This window comes from Theropithecus gelada, chromosome 4 (genome assembly GCF_003255815.1).
Source record: "Theropithecus gelada isolate Dixy chromosome 4, Tgel_1.0, whole genome shotgun sequence".
Taxonomy (NCBI): domain Eukaryota; kingdom Metazoa; phylum Chordata; class Mammalia; order Primates; family Cercopithecidae; genus Theropithecus; species Theropithecus gelada.
This window is the reverse complement of record NC_037671.1, coordinates 132,851,486-132,867,486: the sequence shown is the minus strand read 5'-3', so window position 1 is coordinate 132,867,486 and position 16,001 is coordinate 132,851,486. Positions and strand designations below refer to the sequence as shown.

The 16,001-nt window shown below is 40.8% G+C and overlaps 1 protein-coding gene across 7 annotated transcripts in view; it reads left to right on the top strand.

The window, feature by feature from the left end:
* The window catches only part of SNX3 (sorting nexin 3), a 59,110-nt gene extending 43,809 nt beyond the window's left edge, over positions 1–15,301 (top strand). For 4 of the 7 annotated variants that reach the window (XM_025381927.1, XM_025381926.1, XM_025381928.1 and 1 more), the window contains 2 exons: positions 4,121–4,245; positions 6,429–7,170. In XM_025381927.1, the coding sequence (XP_025237712.1) occupies positions 4,121–4,245; positions 6,429–6,534 (231 nt within the window). In that variant the 3' untranslated portion in view covers positions 6,535–7,170. Of the gene's footprint in view, positions 1–4,120; positions 4,246–6,428; positions 7,171–8,348; positions 8,357–12,717; positions 12,730–15,286 lie in introns of those variants that run through there. The other 3 variants (XR_003118976.1, XR_003118975.1, XM_025381930.1) reach the window with 3 other exon arrangements.
* Positions 15,302–16,001: the final 700 nt, after the last annotated feature.

Below are 16,001 nucleotides of genomic sequence, written 5' to 3'. Positions count from 1 at the left end.
GTTTTTCACTTTCTTGATGTTGTCTTTTGAAGCACAATACTTCACATTTAACATTAGACCAGTTAAATAGATTGAGAGTTAAATCCATGTGAAAGTTGTACTCGTATTACAGTATTGGAAAGAACAATGTAATCAAGTTATTTTGTGGTATATTAGTACTTTTAACTAAGATCTGTTAAACTAAGCTAGAAATTAGCCGACATGTATTGTGGTCAGATCTTTTAGCTTTTATTCTAGTTTACTTTAGCTTTCAATATATTATGCTCACCAGATACTCTGTTTCTCACCCCACATGCATGCACATATCTTTGCATTCGTGACCTTTTAATTAGTATTAGATTTTTTCTTTTCTTTTTTTTTTTTTTTTTTTTTGAGACGGAGTCTGGCTCTTGCCCAGGCTGGAGTACTGTGGTGCAATCCCGGCTTACTGCAGTCTCTGCCTCCCAGGCTCAAGCAATTCTCCTGCCTCAGCCTCCTGAGTAAAGGGGTTATAAGCATGCACCACCATGCCCGGCTAATTTTTTGTATATTTAGTAGACACAGGGTTTCACCATGTTGGCCAGGCTGATCTCGAACTTCTGACCTCAGGTGATCTGCCCACCTTGGTCTCCTGAAGTACTGGGATTACAGGTGTGAGCTACCGCACCCAACCTGGTGTTAGAATTCCAATTAGGTGTTTTCAGACTGCTTTAGCAAAAATAATTTGATGTAGAAGAGAATCTTAGCTGGATAAGCCATTTATGATTTTTATAGGTCATTAATCCTGTTGCCTACCACCTCACCATCCATTTGAATGACTAGTTTGAATATATTAGGAAGAATGTATCTCTACAGAGGATAATATAGCAATCCTTTTCTTAAATTTCCCTTATATATGAAATTTATATATATTTAATTTTATATATATATTCTTAAATTTTTTTTTATCATTTTCCTTCTTTCTTTAACCGACATCCTCGAGCCATACTTTTCTTAAGTTTCATGCTAAATTCTACCCTGAATTAATGATGGTCGTTTATTTAACACACTGGTTCTAGATTCTTTTTTTAAATAATAATTGTGTAGATACAGATATTTTTCCCTGCTCACCAGATAGCCATTCTACTGGAACTTAATGGTTAGCATTCCTTTGTTTCTCAGTTATAAAAGGTCCCTGCAGATTTTAACTCTTAGCTAAACAGATGCTAACATGGGAGTGAGATCTAAGAATGCTAGCATAAATTTACAGAGATAAATCCTTAGATATCTTCATCATTGGTCATCTGGGGAGAGTAAATCTAGGAAGGGATTATAAAGTTTATTTGGACGTTTCGTTGTTTTTTTTTTTTTGAGGCGGAGTCTGGCTCTCTTGCCCATGCTGGAGTGCCGTGGCTGGATCTCAGCTCACTGCAAGCTCCGCCTCCTGGGTTCACGCCATTCTCCTGCCTCAGCCTCCCGAGTAGCTGGGACGCCCGCCACCTCGCCCGGCTAGTTTTTTGTATTTTTTAGTAGAGACGGGGTTTCACCATGTTAGCCAGGATGGTCTCGATCTCCTGACCTCGTGATCCGCCCGTCTCGGCCTCCCAAAGTGCTGGGATTACAGGCTTGAGCCACCGCGCCCGGCCAAACGTTTCGTTTTTTGTTTTTATTTTGTTTTTTGTTAATCTACATGAAGTCGAGTTGTTCTTTCCCTTTTTTACCCTATTGAATTTTGTTTGAGGATAAACTCCTTGGTGTAGAAACTGTATCAAGGGTTTAAAGTTTTAATTTTTTTGAATATGTGTAATTTTTATTATTAGTGAAAAGAAATATATATATGTATCAGTTTACTATCTATATTTCTCCTTGTTCTAATTGTTTGCTTACACATTTTTCTGTTTGGTTTTAAAGTAAGGATCCAGCTAAGTGGTTGGTCATTTAACAGATATTTGAGCTTCTGTTGTATGCCCAGTTTTTCTTAAAATAACCACAAGAAGCCTAAGACAGGGGTCTTGATTTGAAGACATTAGTATGATAGATTGGTGGTTTTCCACCAAAGACAGTTTTATCCCCCGGGAGACATTTGACACTGTCTAGAGACAGTTTTTATTGTCTCAGCGGGGGGTGCTATGATGTCTAGTGGGTAGAGGCCGGGGATACAGCTAAAGAAAAGAATGCCAGGCTGGACAACATGGTGAAACACCATCTCCACAAAAAATAGAAAAATTAGCCAGGCATGGTGGCATGCTGTGTGCCTGTAGTGTCCCAGCTATTCAGGAGGCTGACGCAGGAGGATCACCTGAGTCTGGGGGAGGCTGCAGTGAGCCATGATTGCACCATGGAACTCCAGCCTGGGTGACAGAGCAAGACCCCATCTCAAGAAAGAAAATAATGCACAAGAAAGCCCCCCTGTACAAAAATTACCTGATTCTCAATAATGCTAGGATAGAGAAACCAAAGAAACCTGTGAAATAGCTAGGTGCTATTTAATCAAAACAAGTATTTTGAGCTCCAGAATAACATTTTTAAAAATTTATTTATTTTTTTTAAGACGGGGTCTCGCTGTCACCTAGGCTAGAGTGCAGCAATGTGATTTTAGCTCACTGCAGTCCTGAACTCCTGTATTCAAGTGATCCTCCCACCTCTGCCTCCTGAGTAGCTGGGACTACAGGCTCACACCACCACACCCCACTAAGTTTTTTTTTTATTTTTGTAGACATGTGTCCAGGCTTGTGTTACTCCTGGTCTCAAGCAATCCTCCCGCCTTCCTTGGCCTCCCAAGTGCAGGGATTGCAGATGTGAGCCACTGCACCTGGCCTATAATAATATTTGAGCTCCGGATAATTCCCAGAAGGGAGAGATCGCAGGAGTTGACCCTTGGTTAGGCTTTGAAGGGGAAAATTTGGGATCTTCCTATAGTGCGGGAAGGGAGAAATGACAGGTCTTTGGGAAAATACAGCAGGATAGGGCATTTGGGAGAAAGTTGACTTGTTTCTTAATTTAGGAAACAGAATAGTGACAACTAGAGTTATTGATATTTTGTCATCACCTCAAACACAAACAGGAAAGACTATAATGCAGACGGTAAGAGGTTGAAGAAACCAGAATTCTTTTTTTTTTTTTTTTTTTTTTTTTTTTTTTTTTTGAGACGGAGTCTTGCTCTGTCACCCAGGCTGGAGTGCAGTGGCCGGATCTCAGCTCACTGCAAGCTCCTCCTCTCGGGTTCACGCCATTCTCCTGCCTCAGCCTCCCGAGTAGCTGGGACTACAGGCATCCGCCACTTTGCCCGGCTAGTTTTTTGTATTTTTTAGTAGAGACGGGGTTTCACCGTGTTAGCCAGGATGGTCTCGATCTCCTGACCTCATGATCCGCCCGTCTCGGCCTCCCAAAGTGCTGGGATTACAGGCTTGAGCCACCGCGCCCGGCCTTTTTTTTTTTTTTTTTGAGATGGAGTCTCGCTCTGTCGCCCAGGCTGGAGTGCACTAGCGTGATCGCTGCTCACTGCAAGCTCCGCCTCCCGGGTTCACACCATTCTCCTGCTTCAGCCTCCAGAGTAGCTGGGACTACAGGCGCCCGCCACCACGCCCGGCTAATTTTTTGTGTTTTTTAGTAGAGATGGGGTTTCACCGTCTTAGCCAGGATGATCCTGGCCTCATGATCCGCCCACCTTGGCCTCCCAAAGTTCTGGGATTACAGGCGTGAGCCACCACGCCCGGCTGAAACCAGAATTCTTATCTAACCATGTTGCAGAGAGAACATTAACATTTCTTCATTTAATTGAGAGTTGATTTTGATCTCTGCAGTTTCTATTGCAAGAAGGCATTGCCTTCTCCAAGTGGCATCACAAGTGTCTGAGGGGCATGGTAACCTTTATTTCAGTATTGTGAGTGTTCTCTTTGTATACCTGTGCTTCGATAAGGCCAAGAAAATTAATATAAGCTCTGGGCCCTGCCTTTGAGTTAGGAGCTTTTGTCTGATGGGCTATTCTGCATTTATCTAAACATTTGGTCTTTTTTCAGTGTATTTTTTGCTCTTTTATATTTAAACTAGTTTGACCAGGTGATGGCTGCCATAGTGAGGACTTGCTTTGTGTTCATGCTGTGCTCTATACATTTTCACAACCAGTCATCATGATCAAGAACTTTCCGTCTTCATGTTTTAGGTCGTAGTTCCCCCACTCCCTGGGAAAGCGTTTTTGCGTCAGCTTCCTTTTAGAGGAGATGATGGAATATTTGATGACAATTTTATTGAGGAAAGAAAACAAGGGCTGGAGCAGTTTATAAACAAGTAAGTGCTTCCTATTCCTCAAAGTGTAGCAGTGAGGTATGTTTTGAGACTACTTGAAGTGACTACTTATAGTTTAGATGTTAAGCTAAACTGCACTGTTGCCTTTTAGCCATTTCCTAACTTTTCATATCATTTAAACAAAGTAAAGTATCCGACAAGTTGAATATCATGTGATAAATATTAACACACTTGAGTGATTGAAATGAGCATCTTTGTGTTGACCTAAGTTTTGTATTTGTTTTTCTTGGTTAATTTATGCAAATTACATTTAAAATTACGGCATTTAAAAAATACAGTTTTACTTATGATTCTTTCTGATTTAAGGTATGTTCTAGCATGAACAATAAAACTTACAATATACTTGCAATCATCTTGTCTGATTGCAGATGGAGGTATTAGCATGTCTTGTATAAAGGTGCACATTTTTAATTTTCATGGTAAAATGTATTCTTTTAAAAATGTAAGAAGACTTAGGATTGTTTCTCTCTTACTTTAGAAACTCTTGATAAGCTCAAACCAATATTTTTAGCTTTTAATTTTATTCCCGTTTGAAATACAGCTATTTTGTAAAGTAATAGAAAGCCAAAATGATAGAAAGATTTATGCCAAGAAAGACCTCACTGTAATTGTGCATTGGCCTTAAACTAGGAAAAGTAAATCAAATCCTACAGAATATGGTAATATGAGCTTACACTTTAAATTTTATCTAGTGATTTGAAGATGCATGAGTGGTAAACAGAAGAGAAAGGGTTACATAAAGCCCTTGGTTATCTACTATAGCACTCAATCTTCATTGTCTGTAAACCTTTTTTTTTTTTTTTTTGACAAAGTCTTGCTCTGTCACCCAGGCTTTGGAGTGTAGTGGTGCAATCTCGGCTCACTGAAACCTCCACCTCCCAGGTTCAAGTGATTCTCATGCCTCAGCCACCTGAGTAGTTGGGATTATAGGTGCACACCATAGTGTCTGGCTTATTTTTGTGTTTTTAGTAGAGACAGGGGTTTGCCATATTGGCCAGGCTGGTCTCGAACTCCTGATCTCAAGTGATCTGCCTGCCTCAGTCTCCCACAGTGCTGGGATTACAAGCATGAGCCACCACGCCTGGCCTATATTAGATGTTTTTAAGTTGTAAGATAGGAGTCTGGTTGCCCAGTCTGGTTTTAAGCAGGCAAAAACAAAATGCCTGGATATTTGTGCCTGTTTTTTTAGTATTTGGGGCTTTTATTGAACTTCATTGTATTTCTAACTTCAATCCTGTATCTTCTCCTCTTTAAAATAGATTCTGGCCTGGTGCAGTGGATCACACCTGTAATCCCAGTACTTTGGGAGGCCGAGGTGCGCAGATCACTTGAGGTCAGGAGTTCCAAGGCCACATGGCAAAACCCTGTCTCTACTAAAAATACAAAAATTAGTGGGGCGTGGTGGTGCACGCCGGTAGTCTCAGCTACTCAGGAGGCTGTGGCAGGAAAATCGCTTGAACCTGGCAGGTGGAGGTTGCAGTGAGCCGAGATCACGCTACTGCACTCCAGCCTGAGTGACAGAACAACACTTTATCTCAAAAAAAAGGTTCTTACGATCAATTGACATGTTTCACTTTTAACATTAAAATTAAAGTTTCTTATGAATACACCAGCTATATGTAAAGCTAATTGGATACATGTACCACAAGCAGTGAAAAATTTGTGATTAAATGTTTTCTAAATTAAGAGTTGTGAACCAAACAAAAGAACATATGCCATTAGTTGATAGTGCATAGCTTTATGGACAGTCCAGAATAATACTTATTAGTAAACTGTACATGCTTCTGGGCCAAGCATGGTGGCTCATGCCTGTAATCCCAGCACTTTGGGAGGCTGAGGTGGACAGATCACTTGAGGTCAGGGATTTGAGACCAGCCTGGCCAACATGGTGAAACCCCGTCTCTAGTAAAAATTAGCTGGGCATAGTGGCACACGCCTGTAGTCCTAGATACTCAGAGGGCTGAGGCACAAAATCACTTGAACCCAGGAGATGGAGGTTGCCATGAGTCAAGATCAGGCACTGCACTCCAGCCTGGGCAACAGAGCAAGACTCCATCTCAAAAAAAAAAAAAAAATTATACATACTTCTTAACCTTAAAATATGTGTTTTGAACTCCCCCACCTTGTGTAAAATGTTGGACTAAATTTATATTTTTTATTCTTAGGGTCGCTGGTCATCCTCTGGCACAGAATGAACGTTGTCTTCACATGTTTTTACAAGATGAAATAATAGATAAAAGCTATACTCCATCTAAAATAAGACATGCCTGAAATTTGGCAAGAAGGGGCAAAAATGTGACTATTAATGATTGATAAGCACCAGTGAAGAAGTTCTAACTTTTAGCATGCTGCACAGAAACTGGTATAACATGCCTTCAGTATACTAACACTCATATGCTCAGTTTTGTTTTGTTTTGGCAGTTGACAAGAAGTTAATTTGCTTTAGTGAAAATCCCTCATTCCAGCCTTTCTATATAAATAGCTCTTCCTTGCTGTTTTAATGTGGTGCACACTGTAGCCTCACAAACCTGTTATTCCAATGTAATCTGCAGTGTCCTAACTAAAGTTACTGGCTTGGTCTTATTTGCACAGTTTTTGTGTCTTGTTTGCTTCTTGCATCTGATTAACTAGAATATTTCTCTTTCCCCCTTTTAATGTGTGATGTCACTTGACCCAATTTATGTGTAGGAGCACTACACCATTGGTTTCCAATACTGCACACGTAAGATACATACTTGTGTGCAGAAAGTATCTTCCTTCAGGCTTGTAATACCCTTCACATGGAAGATTAATGAGGGAAATCTTTATATTCTGTATAAAAACAAAATCAAATTTATATACTAAAATCATTTGTCTAAAAATTTAAGTTGTTTTCAAATAAAAATTAAAATGCGTTTCTGATATGCACTGATTGTGTTGCCTCCAGCTTTTCTTTGCTCTCCATGAGTGACTGCTTAAGTCACTTGTTGAGAGGGATTATTTACTAATTATATACTTCTCATTCCTGTCATTCCATTCCCTTTAAACACTGGTGACATCAAATATACTTCCACCCATTGAATGGGGTGTTTTCAACAACAACAAAAGTGATATACTAAAAAATTTATTCCTTAAGACTTACTGAATCATTTTGAAGCACTTTTGTGTATTTCAAAACTGTTTTATAATCTCAAGTCATTTATTAAAAGGACTTTTAAAGATAACTCAATACCATTTCTCCTATTTTTCAGAAGTTTTTTCCTAGTTCAACTGAGTGACTTGTTTAAATAAATTTAGCAGGGGTGTAATAACTCTTCTTAGTCAGCAGGTTTGTGCTTTCTCTTTAATTTGGTTTGGGATACTAGCACACTTTATCCTCTTTAAGAGAAGGGCACAATCTTGTAGCCTGACCTGCAAAAATGATAAGATACCAGAAAATACATGACTTCTTGCTGCCTAGCTTGTGTTGTGGTCAGACCTTTCGGCCAGAATGTGGTCTCTAGTTTGAGTCTGTACAACTTCTGGTGGTTTGGGGACCCGTTGTGACTTGGAGTTAAATCCCAAGGTAAAGAAATTTTGTCCTCCTACAACAGAGGCGTCTCCTCTGAAGATGGATCAGTCCATTTAAAAGGAAACAAGCTTAGGTCTTGGCCAAACTAGGACGTCCACCAAGCAGATGGAAGTCATAGGAAGAAGTCATAGTTGCCCCATAAGGCCTTTCGTTGCTCAAACAGTATTTCACAGTTCCCTAATACTGGAGATTTCAATTACCGTAAAGTAAGAAGGTACAAAGCTAAACAACACGTAAGTTTTATTTCAGTGAACTGAGAAGTAAAGTCAAAGGCTGTCAGTTTTGGGTATGCAGAACAGAATAATGGTAGCTCTGCAAAACCAAATAATTCTTTAAAGCAGTGGTTCTCAGCAAGGCACAGTGACTTGCACCTATAGTGCCAGCATTTTGGGAGGCCAAGGCAGGAGGATTGCTTGAGGCCAGGTGTTCTGAGACCAACCTGGGTAACATAGTGAGACTGTGTCTCTACAAAAAGTTTAAAAATTAGCTGGGCATGGTAGTGTGTGCCTGTAGTCCCAGCTACTTGGGTGGCTAGCCGGAAGTGTATCTTGAGCCCAGGAAGTTGAGGTTGCGATGAGGCAAGATCATGCCACTTCATTCTAGCCTGGGTGAGAGTGAGACCCTGTCTCAAAAGAATTTTTTTTTTTTTTTTTCTGTTAAACATTAAAATAAAGCAGTGGTTCTCAACCAGGGATGATTTTGTCCCCCAGGGGATGTTTGGCAATGTCTGAAGATATTTTTGGTTGTCTCAACTAGGGAATGTTACTGGAATGTAACAGGTGGATGTCAGAGATGCTGCTAAACCTCTTACAATGAACAAGCCAGCCTCCCACAACAGAAAAATGTCAGTAATGTCAAGGTTTCCACTCACCATGGAGTCTTGATTTTGATCACTCACAGACAAGGAATAGTGTGGTTTAGGATGGTTTGTACCAGCCTGCCCACTTTTAACCTCTACCACAATTTCCTAAGGGCAGGCATGCTCTTGAAAAGTCAATGGTTTTAAAGTAGGCGAAAAGTTTATTCCAGGTAACATGTTTTTGCCTAATGGAGGAGGGTACTTTTCAGTGATGTCTCGTAGGAAATTGAGACCATGGTTTATAGTAAAACTATGCCTTTAACCCACTAAAGTAAAAATACAGGTGCTCATAATTCTAACTACATAGGAGGGGATTCCAGAATCCCTTAAGAATCTTCCTAAAAAAACTAATTTGGCAGTGAATTACAAAGCAATAGATGGGTAATTCTAAGGAATCTCAGGCTCTGTGTCCATTGTTTAAGTATTTAATTGCCTTGTCTCAACTCCTGCCAGTTATAAAGGGTCAATATTGGTGGTAACTTTAGTAACTTACGTTGAGGATTACATGTAAAATTCATAGAACAGTGTCGGAACATATAAAAGCATAATAATAGTTATTAGTTGACAGTGGTAGTCATGGATACAACAGTAGTAGTAGCAAATGGTACCACTCTTACTCATTTACCATGGCAGTTCCAGAATAGGTTTATCTGGTATTTGGTTTGCTACCCAGAGGTTCTGCCATCATGACCCCTGGTAGTGATTATGACTTGGGGGAAGGGGTGTTAGGGGAGGAGGAGCATCTCCTTTTTATTACATCCCATGGTTTTTCCACTCAGCCCTCTTTGCTGGGAGGCCACCCTAGATTAAAAGCTGTCCTGTTGTGTCCACTTGCTTTGCCTTTTTTGGTTACATGAGTGGGGTGAATATGGCCAATGAAGGAATAAGGCTGTGGCCCCCAGGCCTTTACAGATAAAATGTGTTTGAGCTATGGATGGACAGAGTTTAGGCCACTCCCTGGCATATAGATTAATATTCAGTGGGTGCCAGCTGCTATTATTAACAAAACGCCAGTGTTTAGGCTAGGAAAGGACTTAAAACTGTTTTAGGATAGAGATAATAAGTTTGTAATAATTCCACTGTGATCTCTGTCACAGAACTTCCCTATGAGGTAGATAATGTTATTTTTACAAATGAGAAGACTGAGGTTTTGAAAGCTTGAGCAGAATTTTCAAGGTTAACCGGGAGAGGATGGTACTGGATATAAACTGTGAAGATGTTTGATTCTAAAGGCCATGGCTTGGTGTACTTCCTTGTGGACAGGGCCTATGATTTTTATTTTTTTATTTTTTTATTTTTTTATTGAGATGGAGTCTCACTCTTCCCCAGGCTGGAGTGCAGTGGCATGATCTTCGCTCACTGCAGCCTCCGCCTCCTGGGTTCAAGCAATTCTCCTGCCTCAGCCTTCCGATGTAGCTGGGATTACGGGCGTGCGCCACCATGCCCAGCTAATTTTGTATTTTTTTTAGTGGAGACGGGGTTTCACCATGTTGGTCAGGCTTGTCTGGAACTCCTGACCTCAAGTGATCCACCCGCCTCAGTCTCCCAAAGTGCTAGGATTACAGGCGTGAGCCACCGCGCCCAGCCGTGCCTCTGACTTTCAATACAGTTACTGAATGAGTGAAAGGGTGAATGTTAAGAAACAATTCCTATATCGTTTGTTATGAATGAATAGGTTTGGTTTGGTTTTTCTAATAGTATTTTTCACTTTGTCTCCCTAGTATGTTTTTTAGTTTTGATTTTAAGTTTAGGTGTAAGTAGCTCTTTTGGACATGGCACAGCTTACTTGAAGTATCGTATTTTCCTAAACATAGCTACCCACCACAATTACTCTCTTAGGACTGAGTTTAGGATTTTCTTTTTTAAAGCTTCCCAAGTAATTCCGAAACTGTCAGGTTTGGTCATTTAGCTCAGAGGCCCTGTGATTTCCTTGAACTTGGTCAAATCTGATCTTACCTGGCTACTTAAGTCATTACAGAAAGAAATCAAGAAATTGAGAAAAAAGGATTTATCAGAACTTGAGAAATTACTTTTGTAAATCCTAATTTACAGGAAGTGAAGTTTGCTTTATTCCAACCTTGCTAAGAAAATAAGACTGACTTGGAGGCCAGGGAAATGAATTTAAAAGCACAAAGGAAGCTTAGAGGGTGCTGGGCAATAACACCTCATCCCAGATGCTCTTTACTGTAGAGTGAGTGCCAGAAATGAAAGCGACCCAGTGGACTCAACTAGCAACACCAAGCACTTGATTGTGCAAAGTGCTGACAGACAGGCGAGATCAAACACCAGCCCTTTCCTCAAACCTAGACATGAAAAGACTAAGAGGTACAGTAGTCACGGCAAATGTGAGGACAAGAAGGGACACAGTAGTTCAGGTGGATGGAAGGGAATGACCAAAATGATATAAATAATTCTGGTTTAAGCTTCTACAGGTAAAAAGCTTGAAAGTTGGCACCAAGCCTGGCACAGTGGTATGCACCCGTAATCAACAGTACTTTGGGAGGCTGAGGCAGGCAGATTACTTGAGCCCAGGAGTTCGAGACCAGCCTGGACAACATGGCAAAACCCAGTCTCTATAAAAATTAAAAAATTAGCCAGGGATGGTGGCACGCACCTGTAGTCCCAGCTACTTGGGAGACTGAGGCAGGAGATCACCTGAGCCTGGGAGGGTGGGGCTGCAGTGAGCCGTGATTGCGCTGCTGCACTCCAGCCTGGGTGACAGAGTGAGACCCTTTCTCAAGAGAAAAAGTTATCATCTTGTCCTTACAACAAGAAAAATCTGGACAAATGGAAAATCAGTGACTTTTCTTGGACCCATCAGAGAATTGAGGTTGAAGGGCAAACCATCATCCTAAAGTCTGGAGAAACGGCTATCTAGAGAGAGACAGCCAAAATCTGCTTATCTGGAGCAAAAGCTACTGGAGCCATAAGCTAGTTGGAAACACTTAGATGGTAATGAATTGCTAGCAGCTGAGTGTGGGCGAGTATGAGAGTGAGAAGTCCCTGGGGATCATAGTCTTAAGAGGGGTCTCCACAGGTTCGTGAGCTTTACCTCCAAGAATCCCACCACATCCTCGGTGAAGATCTAGTAAGATCTGTGGCTCTGATGTGGAAAAGCGATCAATGTCCAAAACCTTTATTACAAAGGCTTACTCTCCAGGGTGAAAGACTGCCAGAGCCTTATCTCAATTGGCAGAAGGGCGTTCTTCCCACTCTAGCCCCTCCCCTCTAGGCTTCCTGTCTTTCTTAATTGGGGCGGGGATGGGGATTTAGTCAAGAGGGGTCAGGATTTCAAGGAAATAGACTGCAAATGCTGCAGCCAGAGAAGGGAGTAGGAGGCCAGAAAGGAAAAGCTCTACCACTGGAAAAACACTTGTGAAGCTCACAGGCCCACTAAGACATAGATTTAATCTGAAGATTATAGAATATCCCGCTTCCCACAGTTTACCACCGCACCAGTGGGATTCCAGTGTAACCGTAGTGGATTACAGCTGGAAGTCCCCCTCTGTGGAGGAGTAACTAGGGAAACCCAAAGTTAAGAGACAGGCAAAAGCAAAGACACTAGAGGAAGGTGAAACCTCTGGCACCTGTAACTGCAGCAAACATTTAACATAGTCCATCCTCTAGCCAGATTACCATGAACCTTCACACTTAAGGCCTGTCTACCTCAGTTTCTATTACCCAGTGCAACATACCTGGCTTTCAACAAAAAAATTTCAAGGCATGCCAAAAAGAAAGAAAAAACAGTCTGAAGAGAGAAAGCAATCAGAACCAGAGTTGGATATGACACAGATTCCCTGTTTGATAATTACAACCTAACATATTAAAATTTGTAATGGAAAAAGTAGACATGTGCAAGAATAGATGGGTAATCAGAGAGATGGAAATTCAAAAGGAAATGCTAAAAATCAAAATCACTATAATAAAAACGAAGAATGTTTTTGATGGACTCATAAGTAGACTTGACAAATTTAGGAAACAATTAGTGAATTTGAAGGTAGGTCAGTAGGAACTTCCCAAACTGAAATGGGAAGAGAAAAAGTAGGAAAAAAAACCCAGACCATCCAAAAACTGGGATCATTTCAAAAGGTATAGCATATGTGTAATTGGAATACGTGAAAAAAAGAGAGTAGAGCCAAAAAATATATACAGTTGAACAATGCAGGGGTTAGGGGTGCCAACCCCTCATATAGTTGAAAATTTGCATATAACTTTTGACTCCCCCAAAATTTAATAGCCTACTGTTTTCCAGAGGCCTTGCTGATAACATAGTTAACAAGTATTTTGTATGTTACGTGTATACTGTATTTTTAAAGTAAGCTAAAGAAAATGTTACTAAGAAAATCCTAAGGAAGAGAAAACATTCACTATTCATTAAGTGGAAGTGGATCACCATAAAGGTCTTCATCCTCATCTTCACGTTGAGTAGGCTGAGGAGGAGGAAGAGGAAGGGTTGGTCTTGCTGTCGAGGGGTGGGGAGGCGGAGAGGTGGAGGAGGTGGAAGGGGAGGCAGAAGGGACAGGCACATTCTATTACTTTTATTGGAAAAGTCTGTGTATGAGTGGGCCTGCGCAGTTCAAACCCGTGTCGTTCAAACTGTCTATATGTTTGAAGTAATAATGGCTGAGACCTTTCCAAAGTTAGTGAACCAAACCGCAGATCCAGGATGCTGAGAGAACACCAAGCAGAATAAATTTAAAAGTAATAACCTTGTTGGTAAAAAAATAAAAATAACAAAAACACCTAGGGATGTCATGTTCAAACTGCAAAAAAACTGCAGACCAAGATAAAATCTTGAAAGAAGTCAGAGAAAAAAGTAAAATAAGGGAGTGCTGGCATGACAGTTTGTAAGTATCTTTTATCAGCAGTCTTGAGAACAGAGGTGGTAATATTTTATAATACCTGGAGTCTAATTTGAATGGGAAAATGGTGTATCTTTAATATTCTTTTTTTTCTTCTGCTCTAAGGGAGAGAGAGAGGGGGTCACCTTTAATAGTCTGTAACTAAAATTTATTATTTCTTCCATTATGAATGTAGAAGTAAACCAGAGTATTAGTAGAAGCAGGACTTTTGACTGTCACCAATTAAAAAATGTAAGTATGTTAATTATATCACATTTGTTGTTGCAGATCTTGAAATACATTGATCACTGCTTGAAAATTATTGTAGTTATCAGACTCACCCCCAGATCTTGTTTAATTTTTTTCTTCTTTCTTTTTTTTTTTTTTTTTTTTTTTTTGAGACAGGGTCTCAATCTGTTGCCCAGGCTAGAGTGCAGTGGTGCGATCTCAGCTCACTGCAGCCTCCACCTCCTGGGTTCGAGCGATTCTCCAGACTCAGCCTCCCAAGTAGCTGGAACTATAGGTGCACACATGCCCAATTTTTTTGTGTGTTTCCAGTAGAGTCAGGGTTTCACCGTGTTGGTCAGGCTGTTCTCAAACTCCTGGCCTCAAGTGATCCGCCCTCCTTGGCCACCCAAAGTGCTGGGATTACAGGTGTGAGTCACCACACCCAGCTTGTTTAACATTTTCCAAAGAAGCACATATTTTATCACAAGTTTTAAAATATTTTAATAAACATACTTCAATAAGTTGGTTTCTTTTATAATCCTATGTATTTTATTTTATACTTTTACAAACAGATATGTGAGTAGGGGTCTTTACAAAAATGTTTAAGACTCTGAATGCTCCTGTCACAGAGTAAGATCTGAAGTGCCTGGAGTTAGCCTGATGTGGAACAGGTTCACTTGGTGCTCCGGTGTGTGTACAAGGGGAAACAGGAGCAGGAGAGACAGAAAGACAGAGATTGGTGATCCGACCACCTATTGAGTGTTTAGGTTTCGGTGTAGGCTTTTACATGTATTACCTCATTTAATTATCGAAACAGCCCTATTGGATGGGTATTATCTTCATTTTACCAAGAGAGGAAATGGAACAGAGTTTAATTTGTCCAAGGTCACACAGCCAGTAAAAAGTACAATTGGGATTCAAACCCAAGTCTTTGTGATTCTAAAACCTGCACCTGTGTGATGGATGCTGCCTCCAATCTGGACTGTGTGCAGCTTGGCCAAGGCCCATGCCGAACACTCGCCCTGACAGCTGGTGCCTGCAGACTCCTGGACTCTACACCCCTCGTGCTCACACAGTTGCCTTGGTGCCAGTGTTATCAAAGAGGCCAACATGAGCAGAGGCTCATGTTGAGCTAAAGAAAAATTAAACATTTAAGAGAATTCAGTTATAAACCTGGAATGGTCGTTCCTGCTTGACAGATGTAAACACCGCAGCTTTGTCATTGCTTAGCGCTCTCCGCACATTTCCTTTCCTTTCTAGCTAGATTATACTTTAATCCAGTTGTTTTCATGTTCACTAAATCCAAACCATGTTTAACCGGTTTATTCATTGGAGTGTCTCTGAGGTGAAGAAAGTTTTGTCCTTTCAACTTCACTGGGGATTTGCTGTCTTCTTTCTGCAAAGGGATTTTCCTGGATCTGTAATCTGAACACTTTGACCTGTGAGGGTTTTCCCCCCCAACTAGGAGCAAATTTGTGAGGCTTGACCCTTTGTGTGCTGTGAAGCAGAGACAATGCCCTTCTGTGAATGTCTTCTCCTCTTGAGGACAGTAGTAATTGGCGACAGGAATGTTAATCATTTGGCGAGCGCTTCTTCATGACCTTGCTGCCCTTTGCCACTGCAGCCAACTCCCAGCTTGCCTCTACTCCCTCCTTGAGAATGGAGCCGCCATTTTGTGGCAGCTTTCTAGAGAGGTTTTGTTCAAGAGCACTTTGAGAGTTGACAGTCTGACTTAAACTGAAGTAAGTGAATACCAGTTCACTCTCAGATCACTCTGAGCTGATGAGACAACAGGTCCTCACACACATTGTCTGGTGGAAGGATAGATTGTTACAACTTTTATGGAAGGCAATTTGGCAATAACTATGAAAACTATATGCCCAGGAATCCCACTTCTAGGAATTCATCTCAGAGCACACTTTCTATTTGGAGATACATTTGTAGAATATAGATTTTCTTTTAATATTAATTGAATATATCTTAAAGATTATATAAGAAAGAGATAACATTGAACATTGGTTGTCTGGCTTGGGGACTGGGTGGCTCAAGGACAGGGACAAAGGGAAAACGTTACTTTAAAAACAAAAAACACAAAAACGCTTTTTATTTTTGAATAATTTTTTTTTCTTTGAGACAGAGTCTTGCTCTTGTCACCCAGGCTGGAGTGCAGTGGCACAATCTCAGCTCACTGCAACCTCCACCTCCCAGGTTCGAGTGATTCTCATGCCTCAGCCTCCCAAGTAGCTGGGATTACAGGCAC